Source organism: Pogoniulus pusillus, chromosome 29 (genome assembly GCF_015220805.1).
Source record: "Pogoniulus pusillus isolate bPogPus1 chromosome 29, bPogPus1.pri, whole genome shotgun sequence".
NCBI lineage: Eukaryota > Metazoa > Chordata > Aves > Piciformes > Lybiidae > Pogoniulus > Pogoniulus pusillus.
Genome location: NC_087292.1, coordinates 1,986,758 through 2,011,485, shown reverse-complemented (window position 1 = coordinate 2,011,485; position 24,728 = coordinate 1,986,758). Strand labels below are relative to the sequence as shown.

The following is a 24,728-nucleotide window of genomic DNA, read 5'->3' as shown; positions in this document are numbered from 1 at the left end:
CGCCCCAGCGCCTCTCCGCCCTGCTCGCAGCACGGCTCCGGGGGTCGGCGTCGGGTCCCGTGGCGGCTGCTCTCCGTGAGGGGCGGTAGGCAGGCAGAGGCTGACCTGCGGCCCCGGGAGCTGACCTTGCCCTGCCCCGACGCCTCCACCTCCCGACCCCGCGGTGCCGGCAGAGCGGCCTCCGGGCGGCGCTCCGGGCGGCCCCGGCCACCCTCCCGCGGCCACCCTGCCGCGGCCCAGCCCCGCCCCGCCGGGCGGTGTCGCGGTGACGCCACCGTCCCGCTCCGCCGCAGCCCAGCGCAGGCCGCCGCAGCCCTCTGCCGGCACCAGCGCCGCCGCCCGCCATGCCCTCGGACCGGCCCTTCAAGCAGCGCCGCACCTTCGGTGAGCCGGCGGGGGTGGGGTGTCGGCGTCCCTGCGTGTCCCCCCGCGCTCACACCGCAGTCACCGCTCCCGGGGGGGCTCGGCGGAGCGCCGCTGGGCCGCGGGAGGGGCGCCCGGGGGGTGCCGGTGCCGCAGCCGCCGCGCGGTGATGTCATCCCGGGCTGGCAGCGCTCCGGGCTGCGGGCGTGCGGCGGCGCTGAGCTGGGGGCAGGACGGGAGCCTCCGTTATTCCACGGAGGGGTGCCCCCAGGACAGGTCGAGCCCAGCACCTTGGCGGTGCTCTTGGCCGAAGCCTTTGCCAGCCTGCCGCCGGGTGCCAGGCCGCGGCGGGGCAGGGGCTTGCCCGGGGAGCCTCCGTGCTCCGTGGAATAACGGATTCGGCCCCGGCGAGCCTGGCCGGGAGGGTGGCTGCGTGCGGGAAAGCTGTGTGCGCTTCGCTGAGCCGTCGTCCGCATCGGGTGTGCCCATCCGATGGGCACGGATGCATGTGTATGCACCCAAGGAGCTGGGGCGACTGGCATGGGGTGAGGACTGCGAGGGGTCTGAGACCTACAGGCTGCGGGTAACAGCCAAGAGGCAAATAATCAGGTTTCACTCTTGCCCTCGGCCCAGTCTTTACCCTTTCGACTGCCAGAGCACAACGACCGCTCATAAATCACCTCCCTTGCTCCCCGTCTCTTAACGTTAGAGTGGCTGTGCCAAGGACTCATACACACGCCCGGTGCCACCCCTGGAGGTGCTGAAGGAACGTTTGGACATGGCACTTTGGGACGTGGTTTGACGGCCGTGGTGGTTGGACAGGATGGTCTTAAAGGGCTTCTCCAACCGAAACAACCCTGTGATAGTTCTTGAGACCAAGAGGAGTTAATGCTCCTACCATACCCACCCCTTTGTTAACCTGCGTGGTGGGAAAGCTCAGCCAGCAAGGAGGCTACCACGGGAGGTGTGTGATGGTTTGGGAGGTACCCACCCCCCACAAGGTGTTAGGTTTCAGTGTCAGACCTGAGAATGAAAAGCTTCTTGCCGGAGAGTGATTGGCATTGGAATGGGCTGCCCAGGGAGGTGGTGGCGTCGCTGTCCCTGGAGGTACTGAAGCCAAGCCTGGCTGGGGCACTTAGTGCCATGGTCTGGTTGGTTGGGCAGGGCTGGGTGCTAGGTTGGGCTGGCTGAGCCTGGAGCTCTCTGCCAGCCTGCTCGATTCCATGGTTGGCTCCTGTTTCTCTCGACCTTTGCCAGCTGCCAGGCGGAAATGTGCACATTCCTGGCAGGTTACTTCCTGGGGGGTGGGAGTGGATTGCTTGGCTTTTACTGCCCGAAGAATGCTGAAATCACCGAGTTCCTGCCCAAACCAAACCACAGGCTTCATGTTCTGTGGAGCAGCCTCCCAGCGGAGGGGAGAGCCTGCTTCTGCTGTGTTAAAACCGGAGCTTTCTCCTGCTGCACCGCTGATCCAAGCCCTCGCTGCTCTCCTGCAGACTGGGAATATTTGGTCATTTGTTGGCACAGCCCTTCCAGCCTTGAGTTGCTTACCCAGCCTTGCCCTGCCACAGCGCCCGGGCCGAGGCAGACTGCACAAACGGGAGCAGGGTGAGCCTGCGTGCCCGGGGCACTCGCCTGGAGCCTGCCCTGCTGCTCCTCACCTGCGTGGTAAAAGCAGTCAAGTCCTACACTTTGGTAACTACCTCCAGTCAAAGGAGATGCTGAGGTGCTGGAAGGTGTTTGGAGAAGGGCAGCAAGGCTGGGGAGGGGCCTGGAGCACAGCCCTGTGAGGAGAGGCTGAGGGAGCTGGGGGGGTGCAGCCTGCAGCAGAGGAGGCTCAGGGCAGAGCTCATTGCTGCCTGCAGCTGCCTGCAGGGAGGCTGTAGCCAGGTGGGGTTGGGCTCTGCTGCCAGGCAGCCAGCACCAGAACAAGGGGACACAGCCTCAAGCTGTGCCAGGGCAGGTCTAGGCTGGATGTGAGGAGGAAGTTGTTGGCAGAGAGTGATTGGCATTGGAATGGGCTGCCCAGGGAGGTGGTGGAGTGGCCGTGGCTGGAGGTGTTGCAGCCAAGCCTGGCTGGGGCACTTAGTGCCATGGTCTGGTTGGTTGGGCAGGGCTGGGTGCTAGGCTGGGCTGGCTGAGCTTGGAGCTCTCTGCCAACCTGCTTGATTCTGTGGTTCTATGATACCTGCTCTTGAGCTGGTCAGAATCAGCTTCTCTGGGCCGGGAGGACTCTGGTTTGCTTTTGCTGGTTGCTCAGACTTTGTGTGAGCCAGAAGGAAAACAGAATCGGAGGCTCAGGGCAGTGGAGAGAAAGCAGGATTAAAATAGCCTGGGAGGGAAGGAGGAGGGGCGAGGGAGTTCGGTACTCCTTGTTTCGCTGTGTTTCCCTCTGCCCTTTTGCTCCCTCAGCTGACGGAGCGGCGGGGCTGAGCCAGCGGGAGGGGGAAGGAGGAGGCCTGGCAGCCCGGGCAGTGCCGTGGGTCGGGGCTGGCACTGCTCTGCTGCAGCAAGCACACGCAGCTTGGTTTTGTCTCGCAGGCGTTGCACAAGGGGAGCGGGAAGCGATTGTTTATAGTGCAGCCGGAGCGGGCTGGAGGCAAACATCGGCAGCGGCACTGTGCTCTCAGAACGGCTTTGTGTGCAGAGGCTTCGGAACTTCACAGAGGTAGAAAGGTCCCAAAAACCCAGAGAAAGAGGAGTCAGGAGCGTGACTGTTAACAAAAGGCACCCAGGCTCCAGGGCTGTGCCGAGTGCCTTGCTTAGGTCTTGATCTGCCACTCCTTGCTGCAGGTCCTGCTTTCCCCGACCCATGTTTTCCCTCTTCTTGTGTTTTGGAGATGAATTTCTTCTGCTTCTTTCTCTGCCTCGTTTTGTGTCTACCCCGAATGAAAGTTCTGGAAGAGGCTGGGGCACACCAGGGGCACACCAGGGGCTGGAGCCAGGCTGTGCCGAGGGCTCTGGGCTCTCCTGTGGTCTCCTGTGCCATGGGCGGTGAGAAGGTGATGCTCTGTGACCTGCTCCAGTCCTTGGCACGTCTGCAGCCGAGCATCTTGGGCTGGGTGCAGGGGGGTAAAATCCCACAGCAGCCATCTGCCTTCGTGTGCTGAGCCTGGCTGCAAGGCTGTCCTCTGCGCAGGCAGATCCGCTGCAGGCGTCCAAAACAATTCCCAGAAGGAGGCTGTGGTGTGCGGTACAGGAACAGGCTGTCCTGGCCGCGGGATGCCTGACGACACCGCCGAGCTGCCTGCGAGGAGCTCAGCCCTGCCGGACGCCCGAAGCGCTCACACCTCCTGCTCTGCAGCGCCTCTTGGCACCGGCTGCGCTGCTCCTGCACGGCAGCAGGCTCCCAGCTGCGCGCTGAGGGCAGTGCCCGGCAGCGCAGTGACACTGCCCCTGGAGCTGCAGCCCCGACCAGCTGGCTGGCTGCAGGTCAGCCGGCACCAAGCTCTCTGAGACCTGCATGCAGTGGTCAGCTGGAGCCCCTGGCTAGGTGGCACTCACAGAGGGCTGACTTGGAGCCCCTGGCTAGGTGGCACTCACAGAAGGTTGTCCTGGAGCCCCTGGCTAGGTGACACTCACAAAGGGCTGATTTGGAGCCCCTGGCTAGGTGGCACTCACAGAGGGCTGATTTGGAGCCCCTGGCTAGGTGGCACTCACAGAGGGTAGTTTTGGAGCCCCTGGCTAGGTGGCACTCACAGAGGGTAGTTTTGGAGCCCCTGGCTAGGTGGCACTCACAGAAAGTTGTCCTGGAGCCCCTGGCTAGGTGGCACTCACAGAAGGTTGTCCTGGAGCCCCTGGCTAGGTGGCACTCACAGAAAGTTGTCCTGGAGCCCCTGGCTAGGTGACACTCATAGAGGGCTGACTTGGAGCCCCTGGCTAGGTGGCACTCACAGAGGGTAGTTTTGGAGCCCCTGGGTAGGTGGCACTCACAGAAGGTTGACCTGAGCCTCTGGCAGATGTGCCCTTAGTCCTGGGAAGCCAGCTCTCCTCAGAGGAAAGGCAGTGGTGGAGGACACTGCTGTTCAGCCTGGAGAAGGCTCCAGGGAGACCTCAGAGCAGCCTTCCAGGACCTGAAGGGGGCTACAGGAAAGCTAGGGAGGAGTTGTGCCAAGGGCTGGGAGTGAAAGAGCATGGAGCAACGGCTTTGAGCTGGGAGAGGGGAGGTGGAGAGTGGAGATCAGGAAGAATTTCTGTGCAGGGAGGGTGGTGAGACACTGGCACAGGTTGAGAGTGGTGAGACACTGGCACAGGTTGAGAGTGGTGAGACACTGGCACAGGTTGCCCAGGGAGGTTGTGGATGCCCCCTCCCTGGAGGTGTTCAGGGCCAGGCCTTGAACAACCTGGGCTGGTGGGAGGTGTCCCTGCCCATGGCAGGGAGGTTGGAACTGGATGATCTTTAAAGTGCCTTCCAACCCAAACGGCTCTAGGATAAAGGCAGTGCGTGGAGCTGAATTGCCTCTCCTCTGGGCTCTGAGGAAGTGGTACCCTCCCTGGAGGCTCACCTCGGGCAGGCCAGCTGTGCTTGTACCAGCTGAGGACAAGCAGGGGTGACTTGTCTGGCTCTCACGTCATCCTGTGCTTGTGGGCATAAAGGTTTTGCCTTGGTGTGGTGGCAAAAGCATCTTGATGTGAGGCTGGTCAGCGAGTCAGCTCCCCCTGCTGCTCTGTGCTCAGGGTGTTCCTGCTGCAGCAGCCGTGCTGCCAGAGCTGGGGTTCCTCAAAGTGAGGCTGCTGGTGCAGGCTGGTGCTTGGCTGCCTGTGCCTCACAGCATTTGTTGGTGAGGGTGTTCTGTGACAGGGTTTGGTGGGGGTTAATTGCCAGCACTGAAGGAAATCCTGGGAGAAGAACTGAACAGCTCTGGAACATGCTGGAAGGTGTCCAGAGCAGGGCCAGGAGGATGAGCAGAGGGCTGGAGCTGCTCTGCTATGGGGACAGGCTGAGGGAGTTGGGGCTGTGCAGGCTGGAGAGGAGGAGGCTCCAAGGTGACCTTCTTGTCGCCTTCCAGTGTCTGAAGGGGGCCACAAGAAAGCTGGGGAGGGACTTCTGAGGGTGTCAGGCAGTGACAGGACTGGGGAGAATGGATCCAAGCTAGAGGAGGGCAGATTGAGATTAGACCTTAGGAAGAAGTTGTTCAGCATGAGGGTGGTGAGAGCCTGGCACAGGTTGCCCAGGGAGGTGGTGGAAGCCTCATCCCTGGAGGTGTTTAAGGCCAGGCTGGCTGTGGCTGTGGGCAGCCTGATGTAGTGTGAGGTGTCCCTGCCCGTGGCAGGGGGGTTGGAGCTGGATGATCCCTGGGGTCCCTCCCAGCCCTGCTGTTTCTGAGACACTGCACAGACATGAGGACAGATGCCAGGCAGACCACAGCTGCTACTGCCTTTACTATTCTTTTCTGTAGTGCCAGTTCCTGCCTGGCAGCCAGTACCAGTAAAGCCAGAGTGCCCTTTGGCTCTCTGTGCTTGGCTCAGTCAGAGCCCTCAGGTGTTGCTGATGAATGCAGCACCTGTAAGGCTGGTGCAGCCTTGCTGCCTCTGTCCCTGAGCACACAGACAAGTCACCTCCCTTGGCTTCCCTGCTCCTTGGTCAGTGCCGGTGGGGATCAGGGTCAGGTCTCCAGGTGTGTCAGCCTGCTTGTGACACGTCCTGTGCGTGGCAGAGTGGGCAGCTGCTTGCTTGTCCTCCCGTGCAGTGTGGGAACACTTCTGACTTTGTGCTCATGCAGCTGTGTGCTGCCTTTTGTCCTCAGGCTTGCAGCGACTGGAGAGCAAAGGAGGGGACGAATCCAAGCCCCTTGCGCCTGGCAGGTGTCCCCAGACAGGCTGTGCCAACCCCAGCGTGTCCTGGCACGTTTGTGCACAAGCAGCAGTGACCCAGGCTGTGCAAGGTCTCTGTGCCTGTGCTGTTCTGCCTTCAAGGGTGGCTGTGTCAGCAGTGCCAGAGCTTTGCGTGGGGAGGCTGAAGTGTCCTGAGCAGCTCTGTGAAATCACAGTACCACAGTGTCACAGTGTCACAGTGTCACAGTGTCACCAAGGTTGGAAGAGACCTCACAGATCATCAAGTCCAACCCTTTACCACAGAGCTCAAGGCCAGACCATGGCACCAAGTGCCACGTCCAGTCCTGCCTTGAACAGCTCCAGGGACGGCGACTCCACCACCTCCCCGGGCAGCCCATTCCAGTGTCCAATGACTCTCTCAGGGAAGAACTTTCTCCTCACCTCCAGCCTAAATCTCCCCTGGCACAGCCTGAGGCTGTGTCCTCTTGTTCTGGTGCTGGCCACCTGAGAGAAGAGAGCAACCTCCTCCTGGCCACAACCTCCCCTCAGGTAGTTGCAGGCAGCAATAAGGTCTCCCCTGAGCCTCCTCTTCTCCAGGCTAACCAATCCCAGCTCCCTCAGCCTCTCCTCGTAGGGCTGTGCTCAAGGCCTCTCCCCAGCCTCGTCGCCCTTCTCTGGACACGCTCAAGCATCTCAATGTCCCTCCTAAACTGGGGGGCCCAGAACTGAACACAGCACTCAAGGTGTGGTCTAACCAGTGCAGAGTACAGGGGCAGAATGACCTCCCTGCTCCTGCTGACCACACCATTGCTGATGCAGGCCAGGATGCCACTGGCTCTCTTGGCCACCTGGGCACACTGCTGGCTCATGTTCAGGTGAGTATCAATCAGCACCCCCAGATCCCTCTCTGTCTGGCTGCTCTCAGCCACTCCGACCCCAGCCTGTATCTCTGCATGGGGTTGCTGTGGCCAAAGTGCAGCACCCTGCACTTGCAGCTATTGGGAGTGTGTTCTGCTTGTTACAGCAAAGGTGGTCACAAAAGGTCAAGTGGAAGCTGGAGGGAAGCCCTTGCAGGGGCAGCCTCCTGCCTGCTCCTGTGGAGGGAACTTGCTGTTCTCTTTCCAAGGCTGGTGAAGCTGTGATAGATGTTGAGCAAAAGCACAGCTCTTTATCTGGAGCTCTGAGGTCAGTTTTCTGTGTGCCCTCCAAACATGGCACAGAGGTATTACCTCTTTGCCTCCTCCCCGTGCTCAGGAGGTGTAGTGAGCTGGAAGCCCTGGTTTGAGCTTTTAAGAGTGCTGGAGGTCCGTGGCCCACGGCAGGGTTGGGATGGTTCTGTGCACCACAGAGTGCTCAGGTCCTGACACAGAATCACAGAGTGGAAGGGGTTGGAAGTGACCTCCAGAGATCAAGTCCAACCCCCCTGCCAAAGCAGAGTCACCCAGGGCAGGTGGCACAGGAACACACACAGGTGGGGCTTGAAAGTCTCCATGAAGGAGCCTCCACAACCTCTCTGGGCAGCCTGCTCCAGGGCTCCAGCACCCTCACACCTCATGCTGAGGTGGAACCTCCTGGGTTCCAGCTTGTACCCAGTTGTTCCTTGTGCTCTTACAGGGCACCACTGAGCAGAGTCTGGCACCTTAGCACCCTAGACTCAGTCAGGGTTGGAAGGCACCACAAGGATCATCTAGTTCCAACCCCCCTGCCATGGGCAGGGAACCTTCTTCTTGGCACTCAAGCTTCAGACATTGCTCAGATGCCCTCTCAGCCTCCTCCTCTCTGACCAGCCACATGCTCCAGCCCCTTCATCATCCTCTTAGCTGTCCACTGGGCTCTGTCCAGCAGATCTCTCTTGAACTGAGGAACCCAAAACTGCAACACAGTGTTCCAGATGTGGTCATGAGTTTAGGCTTCACAGGTTTTGTGTGGCTCTGTTTGGTCATGAGCTGAGCCCTTGCAGGTCTGCCAGGTACCAATCCTGGTTCCTGGAGCCAGGCTGGAAACCAGGCTCAGATTTTGCAGCTGCCAATCCAAACGAAGGTGGCTCCTGTTTGCCTTTTAAAACCCCTTTTCAGGCTCTACTCTGGAGCCAGGAAGAGGCAGAATTTGTGCAGATGAACACTGCAGAGATTGTTCTGCTAGCAGAGAGCTTCAGGAGCCAGGCAGCCAAACCTCCTTCCAGGCATGGCACATCTTGAAACAGAGCTGTGGCAGGGAGATGGAGAATCATGCAGGCAGATCAGCTCCACCTTCCTGTTGCTGACAGCTTCCTCTGCCAGTGCAGTAGCAGGCTCTGCCCACACCATGCTGCAAGGACACGGAGTGCTGAGTGGAAGGTTGGACTGGATGACCTTTGAGCTCTCTTCCAGCTGTGATTCTGATTCTGTGGTGAAGCTCAAGACAGTGAAGTTTTGGTCCCAGGTTCTTTGTCCTCTCTGGAGCATCCCAGTTTTGCAGACAGAGGTAAAATATGACCAAGGATCAAGACCCCTGTTAGGTGTCTGCTGTGTAGCCTGGGAGGGCCCTGTCAGGGCACAGCTGGGCTCACAGGCTCTGCCCTCCTCTCCTGGCTGTGAGGGTCTCTTGTAGTGCCAAGGTTTCCAGCACTGGGCAAGGACAGGTCAGATCAGCTGTTGTGGGAGCCATGATGCACACAGCTGGAGGCTGGAGATGTCTTCTGGCCATAGGGTGGTGTTGCATGACAAAACCATTTCTTGGTGTTCCTCTGGCATGGCCTGCATGGCATGCCCACGTCTTTAGCAGATGCCAGCTCATCCCAGTCTGGTTTCAAACCATCCCATTCCTTCCTTGCGTGCAGAAGATCTCTTGGAGAGAGGACCACATTCTAGCAGCCCTCTGCCCTGGGGCTGCCCACACAGCTTCTTGGAGAAATGTCTTCATCTTTGCTTCTCCTTCAGAGCTGGGCCAGGAGCACCCCCAAGCTGTCTGGCAGAGTGCCTTGTGGATGGCAGTGAGAAAGCCACAGGGCTGGCAGCCTGCAGCGAGTGGTGGAGATGTCTGCAGGCTCCCTTTGTGCCACAGGCAGCTGCACCCAGAGCCCTGGGGCATGGGACACAGGCAGAGGCACTAGAATCATAGAATGGGTTAGGTTGGAAGGGAGCTCAAAGCTCAGCCAGTTCCAACTCCCTGCCACAGGCAGGGACACCTCCCACTACAACAGGTCACTCAGGGACTCATCCAGCCTGGTCCTGAACACCTCCCTGGGAAACCTGTGCCAGTGTCTCACCACCCTCAACCTGTGCCAGTGTCTCACCACCCTCACTGCAAACAACTTCTTCCTAACATCCACTTTCAATCTCCCCTCTGCCACTCCAAACCCATTCCTCCTCCTCCTCTCATTCCCAGACCTTGTCTATAGTCCCTCCCCAGCCTTCCTGGCGACCCCCTTCAGATCCTGGCAGACCACTGTAAGTTCTCCTACAGCTTGTAGCTGAATTTGTGCTTCCCACAGGCAGCTGTTGATCAGCACAGCAGCTGCTGACCTGGGAGCACTTTGGTGACGTTTGCAGGTGGTGCCTTTTCTCGTGGGTGTTTTCTTAGCAGCATTCCTGCTGGTCACAGCCGTGGCAGAGTCCATCTGCTGCCCCCAGGGTGTTTGCACAGTGTCTCCTGAAGAATGCTGTCTCTTACACAGCTGTGCTGCTGGAGGACTTGCCAGGAGTTTCCCTTCTGTTCCATCATCTCCATTTGCTATCTGATGAAGCTCTTTGTCTGCCAGGGCTGTCCTTCTGTCCTGTCTCTGCACAGCACCCAGCACAGCAGAGACCTGCCTGCTGTGGCCAGGGTTCCTGGGCACTGCTGGTGGGAAAGGTTAGTGCTGGCAAAGTCTGGCTTCAGAGTTTGTGCTCTTCTCCTCAGCTGGCAGAATGATCTCATCCTGTGGTGCTTGGGGGGTGCTGTGTGCCCACATCGGGACCTGAGTAAGGATCTGGCTCTGTCCCACCTGACATCCTGGTCACCAGACTGGCAAAACACAGAGTGGATGAGTGGAGCACTGCTGGGTGAGGAACTGGCTGGATGGTGGCACCCAGAGAGTGGTGACCAAGGGCACAATGTCCACCTGCAGCCCAGGGCCAAGTGGCTCCCTCAGGGGTCAGTGCTGGCACCAGTGCTGGGCAACATCTTTGTCAGTGCCATGGGCAGAGCAATCAGTGCAGCCTCAGCAAGTCTGCAGGTGGCACCAAGCTGTGTGGCACTGGCGACTTGCCAGAGGGCAGGGATCCATCCAGAGGGAGCTGGACAGGCTGCAGAGCTGTGCCCAGGCCAACCTCATGGCATTCAACAAGGCCAAGTGGAAGGTCCTGCAGCTGGGTCAGAGCAATCCCAAGCACAGCTCCAGGCTGGGTGGGGAATGGCTGAGAGCAGCCCTGAGGAACAGGCCCTGGGGGTCTGGGCTGATGCAAAGCTCCACAGGAGCCTGCAGGGTGAGTGCAGCCCAGACACAAGCCTGTGCTGGGCTGCAGCCAGAGCAGTGTGGGCACAGGGCAAGGGAGGGGATTCTGCCCCTTGGCTCTGCTCTCCTCACACCCCACCTGCAGTCCTGGGGGCAGTTCTGCAGCCCCCAGCACAAGCAGCACATGGAAGTGTTGGAGCCAGTGCAGAGGAGGCCACCAAGATGCTGAGAGGGCTGCAGCAGCTCTGCTGTGAGCACAGGCTGAGAGAGTTGGGGCTGTGCAGGCTGGAGAGGAGAAGGCTTGGAGGAGACCTTGGAGTGGCCTTGCAGGAGCTGAAGGGGGCTGCAGGAGAGCTGGGGAGGGACTATTTAGAAGGTCTGGGAATGAGAGGAGGAGGAGGAGGAATGAAGTGGCAGAGGGGAGATTGGAACTGGATGTTAGGAAGAAGTTGTTTGCAGTGAGGGTGGTGAGACACTGGCACAGGTTGAGGGTGGTGAGAGACTGGCACAGGTTGAGGGTGGTGAGACACTGGCACAGGTTGAGGGTGGTGAGACACTGGCACAGGTTGCCCAGGGAGGTTGTGGAGCACAGAAGCACCCAATGTGATCAAAGACCAAAGGGTCCTGTCCACAGGCTTCTTGAACCACCTCCCTGGGCAGCCTGTGCCAGTCCCTCACCACTCTTGCAATGAAGTTTCTTCTGATCTCCAGCTGCTGGAGCAGGTCCAGAGGAAGGAGGGCAACGAAGCTGGGGAAGGGCCTGGAGATCAAATCATATGAGGAGCAACTGAGGGAGCTGGGGATGGTTGGTGTGAGAAAGAGGAGGCTGAGGGCAGAGCTCATCACTGCCTACAGCTGCCTTAGGGACATTGTGGAGAGGCTGCTGCTGGGCTCTGCTCACAGGTAGCTGGAGACAGAACAAGGGGGAATGGCCTCAAGCTGAGGCTGGGGAGGTTTGGGTTGGACATTAGGGAAGAGTATTTCAGGGAGAGAGTGGTCAGGGACTGGAGTGAGCTGCCCAGGGAGGGGCTGGAGTCACCCAGCCTGGCTGTGTGTGAGGCTGGTTTGGATGTGGTGCTTGGGGCTGTGGTTTAAGGTGACTCTTGTGGAGCAGGGCTCTAGGTTGGACTTGGGGTCCTAGGGGCTTTGCCCACCTGCATGCTGCTGTGATTCTGACCCTCCCCTGGCACAATTTCAGACCATTTCCTCTCCTCTCACCTGGCCCTAGGGAGCAGAGCCCAACCCCACCTCTGCAGCCTCCTGTCAGGGAGCTGTAGAGAGCAATGAGGTCTCCCCTCAGCCTCCTCCAGACTGAACACCCTCAGCTGCTCCTCACCAGCCCTGTTCTCCAGACCCCTCACCAGCTTCATTGTCCTTCTCTGGACAGACTCCAGCATCCTTCTTGTGGTGAGGGACCCAAACTAAAGCCAGGATTTGAGGTGCAGCCTGAAATCCAGATCATCCTGCTGCCCCATGGAGTCCTACAGAAGACAAGCCTGGCAGTTCCTAGCAGAGGGATATTTTCCTCTTGGAGGAGACAGAGGTGGTGTTCAAAAGCATCTATGACCTGGTAGTGTTGTAGTCTTGTGCCCCCTAAACAAACTCCAGCCTCTTCCCAAAGCATGGCCAAGCCAAGTGAAATGTGCAAGCAGGAGGAGTTCATTGTGTGGTTAGAGAAGTGCTCGGTGTGGGGGGAGGAAACACTCCAGCAGTTGTGCCCCATCAGGTCCTGCTGGGCCCTGAGAACCTGGGGCTGCATCAAGCAGGTGAGGGGAGTCAGGCTTGAAGCAGCTGCTGTGCTGGTGGCTGTGTGTGGCAGGGTGAGCCATGGCAGCTCCTGAGCTAGCCAGAGCCTGCAGTTCTAGGCAGTTCTTGGCTGTTTGCCTTCACCCACCAGCTGTGATCCATTAAACCCCTGGTGCAGCTTTAGGCTGCAGAGTGCTTCCCAGAGTAATGGTGCTGAGAGGAGGAGAATCATCAGGGCTGGAGAAGACCTCTAAGGTCAGCAAGTCCAAAATTCTACCCAACATCTCCATGACCTTGTCCCAGAGTGCAACATCTGCTCGTGCTTGGAACACCTCCAGGGGTGGGGACTCCACCACCCCCTTGGGCAGCCTGTGCCAATGCCTGAACGCTCCTGCAGTAAAGAGTACAAGTCTGGAGTGTCCCAGGAGGAGCAGAGGTCTGGAGTGTCCCAGGAGGAGCAGGGGTCTGGAGTGTCCCAGGAGGAGCAGAGGTCTGGAGTGTCCCAGGAGGAGCACAGGTCTGGAGTGTCCCAGGAGGAGCAGGGGTCTGGAGTGTCCCAGGAGGAGCAAAGGTCTGGAGTGTCCCAGGAGGAGCAAAGGTCTGGAGTGTCCCAGGGGGAGCACAGGTCTGGAGTGTCCCAGGGGGAGCACAGGTCTGGAGTGTCCCAGGGGGAGCACAGGTCTGGAGTGTCCCAGGAGGAGCAGAGGTCTGGAGTGTCCCAGGAGGAGCAGGGGTCTGGAGTGTCCCAGGAGGAGCAGAGGTCTGGAGTGTCCCAGGGGGAGCACAGGTCTGGAGTGTCCCAGGAGGAGCAGAGGTCTGGAGTGTCCCAGGAGGAGCAGGGGTCTGGAGTGTCCCAGGAGGAGCAGAGGTCTGGAGTGTCCCAGGGGGAGCACACACACACAGAGCTGCACTTGGACCTCATTTGACTTCTTCTCCTCCTTCCTGCTGCTGTGACTTGAGGCCAGAGGGAGACCCTGCGGTAGAGCAGCGAGAGCTGGAATTCTTCTGCAGGCTCAGAGACTGCACAGGTTCTGTGTGCTGCCTGGGATGGGTCTCTGTGTGTGTGTGTGTGTATGTGAGTGTGTGTTTGAGTGTCTGTGTGTGTGTGTGTCAGTGTGTGTGTGTGTGTGTCAGTGTGTGTGTGTGTGTGTAAGGAAGCTCTCAGGAGGTGTGAGAGCAGTGCAGAGAATGCTTGCAGTGTGTGGGGCACTCTGCTCGCTGCAGTTCTTTGCTGGTTGCACAGGAGCCCCAGGAGTGCTCAGTCAGAGCAGTGTGTGGGGCACTCTGCTCGCTGCAGTTCTTTGCTGGTTGCACAGGAGCCCCAGGAGTGCTCAGTCAGAGCAGTGTGTGAGGCACTCTGCTCGCTGCAGTTCTCTTGCTGGTTGCACAGGAGCCCCAGGAGTGCTCAGTCAGAGCAGTGTGTGGGGCACTCTGCTCGCTGCAGTTCTCTTGCTGGTTGCACAGGAGCCCCAGGAGTGGTCAGAGCAGTGTGTGGGGCACTCTGCTCGCTGCAGTTCTCTTGCTGGTTGCACAGGAGCCCCAGGAATGCTCAGTCAGAGCAGTGGCTCAGGAAGCTCCTGCGCAGCTCTGTGCTGCTGCAGCAGTTCTGCTCTGCAAGGCAAACCTCCTGGGCTGCAGCACTGGGCCAGGTCATGCTTGGAAGTGTGCAACAGGCAGAAGGGAGTGGCTAAACCCCAGCCCTAGCTGGAGAATCATCTCTGGGGAGGCAGCCAGGAGACACCAGGAGCCTGAACCTGCAGCACAGAGACCCTAAAGCTGTGCTGCTGCCTGACACTGAAGGTGATGAGCTGTAATTGCCTAAGGGTTTAGGAGTGGAAACTCAGGATGGATTGAAAGGGACCTTAGAGATCATCCAGTTCCAACCCCCCTGCCATGGGCAGGGACACCTCCCATCAGCACAGGTTGCTCAAGACCTCATCCAGCCTGGCCTTGAGTACTCCCAGGCAAGGAGCATCCACAGCCTGCCTGGGCAGCCTGTGCCAGGCTCTCCCTACCTTCACTCTCAAGAATTCCTTCCTCATCTGCAGGCTCAATCTCCCCTCTTGCAGCTCAAGGCCATTGTCCTTCACCCTGTCACTGCAAAGCCTTGTCAAAAGTCCCTCCCCAGCTCTTCTGAAGCCCCTACAGGTACTGGAAGGCTGCTCTAAGGTCTCCCTGGAGTCTTCTCTTCTCCAGCTCCCCCAGCCTGACCCCACAGGGCACATACTGAAGTTCACCAGGTCAAGGACGCACAATCTGTGCAACACAGATGCTGTAAGGAGTTGCTTCCCAGTCTCCAGTCTAAATCTCCCCTCCTCAAGCTCCAACCCACTCCCTCTTGTCCTGTCACAACACCAATCCTTGTGTACCCCTTTGGGTCCCTTGGTTTCCATGCTCACTGCCCAGCTCTCCTGAGCAGGGTTACCTGTCCCCACCCTGGGGACGGTCGGGGGGTGGCTGGGCACAGAGCTGACATCTGCCTGACTCCCTCTGCTGCACAACGCTGAGGGGAGGCCTGAGGAGCAGAACCTGCATTTCTTTGGCAGCATCCCTCTTTGTCAGATGGTGACTTGCAGGGTGGGTAGCTGGTTTGGGCCTGGTGGGTCTGACTTTGCTTCTTTCCTCCTCTGCTTCCAGCGGATCGTTGTAAAGAAGTGCAGCAGATCCGAGAGCAGCACCCAAACAAGATCCCGGTGAGTTGCCAGCCTCACTCTCCTCCAGCAGCCTTTGCTCATCACCCCCTCTGCTGCTGGGCTGCCCTCACCAGCCAGACACACAGCTCCCCACAGTCACCCCAGGAGGCTCTCCAGAGCCCTGAGCACGCCAGCAGCTCAGCAGCAGCCCACCACCAGCGCTGCACAGTGCAAGCTGCCTGCCTGCCTTGAGACTGCTCTGAGCTCAGATCTGCTTCCAAGTTGTTGCAGCAGGAGAACACTCTGAATTGGTTTTGTTGGTGCTGGTTTGTGTTGTTTTGGGGTTGTTGTAGTAGCTACCTGACTTCTCCTGCATGGCCTGGCAAGGAGTTCTCTGCACCTGCCCAGAGGGAGATGTGTGAAGTGATCTTTGCAGTACTGAGAACAGAAGGACTTTGGGAGGATGATTCCTGCCACAGCCATTCTGTGCTGTCCCAGCACCCAGTGCTGACAGAAGGGTAAGGTTGGAAGGGACCTCTGGAGGTCATTAAGTCCAATCCCCCTGCCAGGGCAGGGTCACCCAGGGCAGGTCACACAGGAACACATCCAGATGGGGCTTGAAAGCCTCCAGAGAAGGAGACTCCACAGCCTCTCTGGGCAGCCTGCTCCCAGATCAAACAAGTTTCTCCTCATGTTGAGAAGGAACTCCCTGGGTTCCAGTTTGTGTCCATTGCTCCATGTTCCATCACAGGGCACCACTGAACGGAGCCTGGCCCCTTCTTGGCAGAGCACCTTCTTCTTGACATGTGTACCTGAGGCTGAATGGCCTCCAGTTCTCCCTCCCCTGCCAGGCCTGCTGTGCTGTCCTGCTCTTTGCCTGTGCTTGTGATGTCTGAGCAGAATATTTGCTTCTCTTCCTGAGAGGATGGAGACCTTAGAAAGTTGTAGCTCAGGGGAGTGTTTGCAACACCATAGCCTGTATGCCCAAAACATGGCACAGGCTCCTTGCTGAGGCTGCTCTCAGTGTTGGGTCTTGTCTTAAACTGCATCCAGTCTCTCCAGATTTAGTCTTCAAGGCCTAATGTCTCAAGCTGCTCTTGGCATAGTCTGTTCCATTCCTGCCTTAGAAACATAGACCCACAGAGCTGTTGAGGTTAGAAGAGAGCTTTGAGGCCATCGAGTCCAGCAGCTCACCCAGAGCTCACAATGCCACCACTGCTGCTGAGCCACTGCCACTGAACCACCTCCCTCAGCACCACCTCCACGCAGCTTCAAAACCCCTCCAGGGATGGGGACTCCACCACCTCCCTGGGCAGCCTGGGACAGTGCCTGACCACCCTTGCAGGAAGGAGATTTTCCCTCATATCCACCCTGACCCTCCCCTGGCACAGCTTGAGGCTGTTGCCTCTTGTCCTGTCACTTGTTGCATGTGAGAAGAGCCCAGCCCCGACCTGGCTCCAGCCTCCTCTGGGGGAGCTGCAGAGAGCACTGAGGTCTGCCCTGGGCCTCCTCACCCAGCTCCCTCAGCTGCTGCTCACAGGACCTGTGTTTGGGGCTCTCCAGCAGCTTGGCTGCTCTTCTCTGGCCATGCCCCAGCCCCTCAGTGTCCTTCTTGGAGTGAGTACTGAACGCACTACTCAAGGTGTGGGCTCAGCAGTGCTGCACAGAGGGGGACAGTCACATCCCCAGACCTCTGGTCACACTGTCACTGATCCAGGCCAGGATGCTGGGCACAGCCTGGCTCCTGTTCAGCCAGCCAGCAGGCACCACCCCCAGGGCTCCCCAGGGTTTTCCTGTCCCTGCACAGGGGTTGCTGTGCTGTCTGCACTCCCAGAAGTGCCTCTGCTTCCCTGCTGAGAAGCGCTGAGCAGAGGAGCAGGCAGCTGGTCCCGAGAAGGACATGGCTGTGCTGGCAGAGAGGTGCTGCTCGTGCTTAGCTCTGCTGGGCAGGAGCCTCCAGGTGCCCCTTGCAGGCTGCTGTGGGGTGGGGGTGGCTCCTGCTCGGGCACTCAGTGCAAGCAGAGGGTTTGCTGCTGTCTCTCTGGCTCTTCCGTCCACAACCCCAGCAGATGCTTTAGAGGTCATCTCTGCCCTGCTAGAGGATGGACCAAGCTCAAGTAATCATAGACTGACAGAAGGGACCTCAAGGATCATCCAGCCCCAACCCCCTGCCATGGGCAGGAACACCTCACACTACATCAGGTTGCCCACAGCCACATCCAGCCTGGCCCTAAAGACCCCCACGGATGGGGCCTCCACCTGGGCAACCTGTGCCAGGCTCTCACCACCCTCAGGCTGAAGAACTTCTTCCTAAGGTCTAATCTCAGTCTCCTCTCCTCTAGCTTGGATCCATTCCCCCCACTCTTATCACTGTCTCACACCCTCAGAAGTCCCCCCCCGAGCTTTCCCTTAAGATACTGGAAAGAGACAAGAAGGTCACCTTGGAGCCTTCTCTTCTCCAGACTGCCCAAACCAAACTCTTTCAGCCTGTCCCCACAGCAGAGCAGCTGCAGCCCTCTGCTCATCCTTGTGGCCCTGCTCTGGACACCCTCCAGCATGCCCTGCCCCAGCACAGTGCTGGACAGAAACCCAAAGGACAGACCTGGAGGAAGGGACAACCTTTTGTGGGCTTCTGCAAGGAGCTGCAGACCCAGTGCCCAGGACTGGCATGACTCAAGACAGCTCAACAGCAGAGCACCTTTAGGGCTGAGGTGGGGTTAAGGTTTGTTTCTCTTCCCACTGAAAGATCTCTGCCCTGCTCAGCTGGAGTGGGACAGGATGAGGCTTTTGGTGCTGCTTGTGTGAGTGCTCTGCAGGTCTGTTGGTCTCCGTGGCTGGCCACAGGGACAGCTCCGTGTTTGTGTGTGACATTTGTGTGTGTGCCTGCTGGGAGCACATCCTCAGCCCTGCTGCTGGTTGGACCTGAGGGCATGTGCTGGTGGCAGCCTTGCCTCTGGCTGTGTTTCCCAGTGGCCAGAGCAGCATCCCTGTGCGCTGCTGTTGGGAGTGTCCAGTCCCTTGAGCCTGCTCCAGCCACACTGCTCCTGCGTGCAAGGAGGACTCGAGTGGAATGCAGTAGGATGGTTCTGTTGTCTCTGTCCCTCCTCCTGGAGAGAGGAGGGGAGGTCAGGAGGCTGGCAGGGGGCATCCTGATGCAGGGTCTAGTCTCTTGCAGGAAGTTGTTCCTTCTTCAGGTGCCCACCTTGCAGAAGGGGCTGCAGGAGCAGTGTCTGCCTTTCCCTGCTCTTCTCTGGCTCTCCTGCCCAGTGTCCGCAGGAGATGTGGTCAGAGTGACCCCAGTGGGCTCACAGGACCTCGCCTGTCACTTGGGCTCCTCTGGTCCCCTTTGGTGAGCTTTGCCCAGGGTGGGCTCCTCTCTCCAAGGCACCTCACATCCCACCCTCATCTGGGACCTGCCTGGTGGGCCTTGGGATGAGCTCCTGCAGCAGGAGTGACACCGAAGGAGGCTGTGGCGGCACCTAAGGATCCAGAGAGGCAAATCCCTGTTTCCCGAAGCTCTGCCTGATCCTTTGGCTCCACAGAGCCATCTCCTGGGCATCCCAGTGCCTGCTGCTGCTCCACCCCTCCGCTCTCCAGAGGCTCTGGAATATTTTTGGAGGACCTGGGAGAAATGTTGTGGGAGCTCCTTGGCTTCTGGTGCAAAGTCTTGTTCGGGCTCAGCTCGGAGAGGACCCGGAGCTGGTGGGCCTGGGGGTGGTTTTTCTGTGGAGAAAACAAGCAGGGAATGGAGAGAAGGGAGAGTCAGAGGATCAGTGAGGGGGGCAGTGTGTTGAGCTCTGTAGGCAACACCATGACCGATTTTACCTGCCAAACACTTGGTTTCTTGGAACACAAAGGGTGCACCTGCAGGCTGCAGCAGAGGAGCAGCTGGAGCTGGCAGCAGACACTCCTCAGAGCAGACACCCCTCAGCAGCAGGCACTCCTCAGCAGCAGACACTCCTCAGAGCAGGCACTCCTCAGAGCAGACACTCCTCAGCAGCAGACACTCCTCAGCAGCAGACACTCCTCAGCAGCAGGCACTCCTCAGCAGCAGGCACTCCTCAGCAGCAGACACTCCTCAGCAGCAGAGACTCCTCAGCAGCAGAGACTCCTCAGCAGCAGGCACTCCTCAGCAGCAGGCACTCCTCAGCAGCAGGCACTCCTCAGCAGCAGGCACTCCTCAGCAGCAGGCACTCCTCAGCAGCAGACACTCCTCAGCAGCAGGCACTCCTCAGCAGCAGACACTCCTCAGCAGCAGGCACTCCTCAGCAGCAGACACTCCTCAGCAGCAGGCACTCCTCAGCAGCAGACACTCCTCAGAGCAGACACTCCTCAGCAGCAGGCACTCCTCAGAGCAGACACTCCTCAGCAGCAGAGACTCCTCAGCAGCAGAGACTCCTCAGCAGCAGGCACTCCTCAGCAGCAGGCACTCCTCAGAGCAGGCACTCCTCAGCAGCAGACACTCCTCAGAGCAGACACTCCTCAGCAGCAGACACTCCTCAGCAGCAGGCACTCCTCAGCAGCAGAGACTCCTCAGCAGCAGGCACTCCTCAGCAGCAGACACTCCTCAGCAGCAGGCACTCCTCAGCAGCAGACACTCCTCAGCAGCAGGCACTCCTCAGCAGCAGAGACTCCTCAGCAGCAGAGACTCCTCAGAGCAGACACTCCTCAGCAGCAGACACTCCTCAGCAGCAGACACTCCTCAGAGCAGACACTCCTCAGCAGCAGGCACTCCTCAGAGCAGACACTCCTCAGCAGCAGAGACTCCTCAGCAGCAGAGACTCCTCAGCAGCAGAGACTCCTCAGCAGCAGACACTCCTCAGCAGCAGGCACTCCTCAGCAGCAGACACTCCTCAGCAGCAGACACTCCTCAGCAGCAGGCACTCCTCAGCAGCAGGCACTCCTCAGCAGCAGACACTCCTCAGAGCAGACACTCCTCAGCAGCAGACACTCCTCAGCAGCAGGCACTCCTCAGCAGCAGGCACTCCTCAGCAGCAGACACTCCTCAGCAGCAGGCACTCCTCAGCAGCAGGCACTCCTCAGCAGCAGACACTCCTCAGCAGCAGGCACTCCTCAGCAGCAGGCACTCCTCAGCAGCAGGCACTCCTCAGCAGCAGGCACTCCTCAGAGCAGACACTCCTCAGCAGCAGACACTCCTCAGCAGCAGGCACTCCTCAGCAGCAGACACTCCTCAGCAGCAGGCACTCCTCAGCAGCAGACACTCCTCAGCAGCAGGCACTCCTCAGCAGCAGACACTCCTCAGCAGCAGGCACTCCTCAGAGCAGACACTCCTCAGCAGCAGACACTCCTCAGCAGCAGACACTCCTCAGCAGCAGGCACTCCTCAGCAGCAGACACTCCTCAGCAGCAGGCACTCCTCAGCAGCAGGCACTCCTCAGAGCAGACACTCCTCAGCAGCAGACACTCCTCAGCAGCAGGCACTCCTCAGCAGCAGACACTCCTCAGCAGCAGGCACTCCTCAGCAGCAGGCACTCCTCAGAGCAGACACTCCTCAGCAGCAGACACTCCTCAGCAGCAGGCACTCCTCAGCAGCAGGCACTCCTCAGCAGCAGACACTCCTCAGAGCAGACACTCCTCAGCAGCAGGCACTCCTCAGCAGCAGACACTCCTCAGCAGCAGGCACTCCTCAGCAGCAGACACTCCTCAGCAGCAGGCACTCCTCAGCAGCAGGCACTCCTCAGCAGCAGGCACTCCTCAGCAGCAGGCACTCCTCAGCAGCGGGCACTCCTCAGCAGCGGGCACTCCTCAGCAGCAGACACTCCTCAGCAGCAGAGACTCCTCAGAGCAGACACTCCTCAGCAGCAGGCACTCCTCAGAGCAGACACTCCTCAGCAGCAGGCACTCCTCAGCAGCAGACACTCCTCAGCAGCAGAGACTCCTCAGAGCAGGCACTCCTCAGCAGCAGGCACTCCTCAGCAGCAGGCACTCCTCAGAGCAGGCACTCCTCAGCAGCAGGCACTCCTCAGCAGCAGACACTCCTCAGCAGCAGACACTCCTCAGCAGCAGGCACTCCTCAGCAGCAGGCACTCCTCAGCAGCAGACACTCCTCAGCAGCGGGCACTCCTCAGCAGCAGACACTCCTCAGCAGCAGACACTCCTCAGCAGCAGAGACTCCTCAGAGCAGACACTCCTCAGCAGCGGGCACTCCTCAGCAGCAGACACTCCTCAGCAGCGGGCACTCCTCAGCAGCAGACACTCCTCAGCAGCAGGCACTCCTCAGCAGCGGGCACTCCTCAGCAGCAGACACTCCTCAGCAGCAGACACTCCTCAGCAGCAGAGACTCCTCAGAGCAGGCACTCCTCAGCAGCAGGCACTCCTCAGCAGCAGGCACTCCTCAGCAGCAGGCACTCCTCAGAGCAGGCACTCCTCAGCAGCAGACACTCCTCAGCAGCAGACACTCCTCAGAGCAGACACTCCTCAGCAGCAGGCACTCCTCAGAGCAGGCACTCCTCAGCAGCAGACACTCCTCAGCAGCAGACACTCCTCAGAGCAGACACTCCTCAGCAGCAGACACTCCTCAGCAGCAGGCACTCCTCAGCAGCAGAGACTCCTCAGAGCAGACACTCCTCAGAGCAGACACTCCTCAGCAGCAGGCACTCCTCAGCAGCAGGCACTCCTCAGCAGCAGACACTCTGCCATTGTGATGGGAGGAATCGTAGTCCTAGGATGGGTTGGGTTGGAAGGGACCTCAAAGCTTACCCAGTTCCCACTCCCCTGCCATGGGCAGGGACACCTCCCACCAGCACAGCTTTCTCAGGGCCTCATCCAGCCTGGCCTTGAACACCTCCAGGGAGATTGTGGAGCACAGAAGCACAGAATGGGATCAAAGATCTGTGGAGCTTCTGTGCTCCACAACCTCCCTGGGCAACCTGTGCCAGTGTCTCCTCATCCTCACTCTGATGAATTTCCTCCTCTCCATTCTCCTCTCCCCTCTCCCAGCTCAAAGCCATTGTCCCTTGTCCTGTCACTCCCAGCCCTCATCCAAAGTCCCTCCCCAGCTCTCCTGCAGCCCCTTCAGGTACTGGAAGGCTGCTCTAAGGTCTGCCCAGAGCCTTCTCTCCTCCAGGCTGAGCAGGCCCAACTGCAGCACAGTGAGGCCTTCCCTCAGGATTTCCACTTGTGCTGCTGGGATTTGGGTTTGACCTTGAGACCAGTCCTTGGGGCACTGTGACCTGCAGCTCACCTCCCTCTGCCTCTCTCCCCAGGTCATCATCGAACGCTATAAAGGGGAGAAGCAGCTGCCAGTGCTGGACAAGACCAAGTTCCTTGTCCCAGACCATGTCAACATGAGTGAACTGGTCAAAATCATCCGGTGAGTGGGGAGGCCCCAACTGTCTGCCTGTGAACCTGTCCTCACCCACAGGCTCTGCACAGAGAGGGGTGGGATGGGGCAGAGGCAGCTGCCGAGGGCAGGGACGGGGACATGAGAGCCACAGCATGGCTCTGTTGTGGTACAGACTTAGGGAGGCTTGAGGTGGGGCAGGGTCTTGGCATCTGGCTCAGGAGCAGTGTGGGCAGCAGGACAAGGGAGGTTCTTCTGCCCCTGTGCTCAGCACTGCTCAGGCCACCCCTTGAGTGCTGTGTCCAGTTCTGGGCTCCTCCATTGCAGAGAGATGCTGAGGTGCTGGAAGGTGTTTGGAGAAGGGCAGCAAGGCTGGGGAGGGACCTGGAGCACAGCCCTGTGAGGAGAGGCTGAGGGAGCTGGGGGGGTGCAGCCTGCAGCAGAGGAGGCTCAGGGCAGAGCTCATTGCTGTCTGCAACTGCCTGAAAGTCTCTTCTGCCAGGCACCCAGCAACAGAAGGACAGGACAGTCTCAGGTTGTGCCAGGGCAGGCTCAGGCTGGATGTGAGGAGGAAGTTGTTGTCAGAGAGAGTGATTGGCATTGGAATGGGCTGCCCAGGGAGGTGGTGGAGTGGCCGTGGCTGGAGGTGTTGCAGCCAAGCCTGGCTGGGGCACTTAGTGCCATGGTCTGGTTGGTTGGGCAGGGCTGGGTGCTAGGTTGTGCTGGCTGAGCTTGGAGCTCTCTTCCAGCCTGGTTGATTCTGTGATTCTCTGACTGTGACTGCTGCCTTATGGGGACACCCTGTGAGCTGATGAGGACTCCACTCCCCTTCTTTCATTCTTCAGTCCAGACAGAAGAGGTCTCTTGCCTTTGCCCTTGCCAGCAGCACTCAGAGAAAGAGGCTTAGCAGAGTCCTGGCTCAGGAGGCTTTAGCCCCCCGGGCAGCTCGTCTGGGCTGCAGGGCACCACTCTAAGGCCGTGGGAGGAGGTCCCAGCTGTGCATGCCCAGTCCCATGTGAGCAGCACTGCTGAGGGCAGGTAGGAGTTGCCATCGTGGTGCCTTTGCCAGCTGGCCTGACCCAGGCCCTCCTGCCCTTGCCCTCACAGGCGTCGCTTGCAGCTGAATCCCACCCAGGCTTTCTTCCTGCTGGTGAACCAGCACAGCATGGTGAGTGTGTCCACCCCCATCTCGGAGATCTACGAGCAGGAGAAGGACGAGGATGGCTTCCTCTACATGGTCTACGCTTCCCAGGAGACCTTCGGCTACTGATGCCAGCCGCAAGGTGGCACCTGGAGACAGACGAACTGTGGCGCACAGGCCCCCAGCCTTGGCAGACAACACAAGCAGGGGCTCACAAGATGGGGGCTCTCTCCCCCTCCTTCCCTGCCTCCCCTTCCCATGGCCCTGTCACCAAAGAGGCTGGTGGCATGCGCTGAGCCCCTGCCCCCACCCCCGTGCCCTTCGCCCTGCTCCATCCGCGCATCCCCGCGGACCCCCGCACACGGGGCCTCGGCTCCCAGCCCATCCCCTCCCTGCCCCAGCTGCCCTCCCTGCCCCAGCTGCCCTCCCTGCCCCCAGCTGCCCTCCCTCGGCCGTGTTCGTGGTTCTGCAGCCTGCTGCCAAAGGCCTGCGGCGAGGAGAGGGCAGGACACTGTCCCCTGCAGCTCCAGCGCGGGCAGAGCTGCCTCTGCTCCCAGCCCTGCTGCAGGGCAGGAGGTCTGCACAGCAGCCAACAGATGTGACCTTTGCCCCCGAGTTTTAATTGATTTTAATGACACCCAGATCAGATTCTTGGTGCTACTGAGTAGATGTAGGCGTCTCTGCAGGGCTGTGGACAATGCCTAGCCTCGAGGTTTATGTTACTGGGTTGGGGTTTTGTTGTTGTTGTTGTTGTTGTTTGGAGGGTTGTTTTTTGGGGTTTTTTTAGGGATAGGTTGGAAGAGGGAGAGGGGGAGGGGGGGGGGAATCTTTCCTGTGTTCTGTAGGTAAATAAATCAGGCTTCATTGCACTTTAAAACCCATGGTAGGTGTCAAGAGTGGAACTGACTTTTAATTTATACAGGTTTGCCATTTCTAGTGCTGCTGTTCTGCTGCCAGTTGTCCCTGGCTGCTCTCCTTCTTCTTCCTTTGCTTCTTCCTTTGTTTTCAATCGAATCAAACCATTTCCCCTCTCTCTGTCTCCCCACTGCATGCAGCTTTCCAGCCTCAGCGTGGCAGAGCTCACTCAAGGAAGGGAGCCCTTTATATCTGCTGTGTTTCCCCTTCTGTTTCTCATGTGTGACAGCAACACAAAGATGTGTCTGATGGAATCCCACCCAGCCCAACCTCTGCAAGGGTATATAAATATATATATATAATAAACATCAATTCAAGTTGTAGCTTGTAGGAATGTTCTGCTCCCACCTCATTTGTCTCTCTTCGTGTCCCTACTATGTCTCTTGGATGGACTCTTGAGAGGTTTGCACCTGGGAGGAGCCAGGCTGCTGTGGTGCCT

The 24,728-nt window shown here is 59.1% G+C and overlaps 1 protein-coding gene across 1 annotated transcript; it reads left to right on the top strand.

Moving 5' to 3' along the window:
- Nucleotides 1-256: 256 nt before the first annotated feature.
- On the top strand, nt 257-24,623 carry MAP1LC3A (microtubule associated protein 1 light chain 3 alpha). The gene is made up of 4 exons (XM_064167798.1): nt 257-384; nt 14,936-14,991; nt 22,157-22,263; nt 23,341-24,623. The coding sequence occupies exons 1-4, from the start codon at nt 345-347 to the stop codon at nt 23,501-23,503; spliced, it is 366 nt and encodes a 121-aa protein (XP_064023868.1). The 5' UTR covers nt 257-344; the 3' UTR covers nt 23,504-24,623.
- The last annotated feature ends 105 nt before the right edge of the window (nt 24,624-24,728 follow it).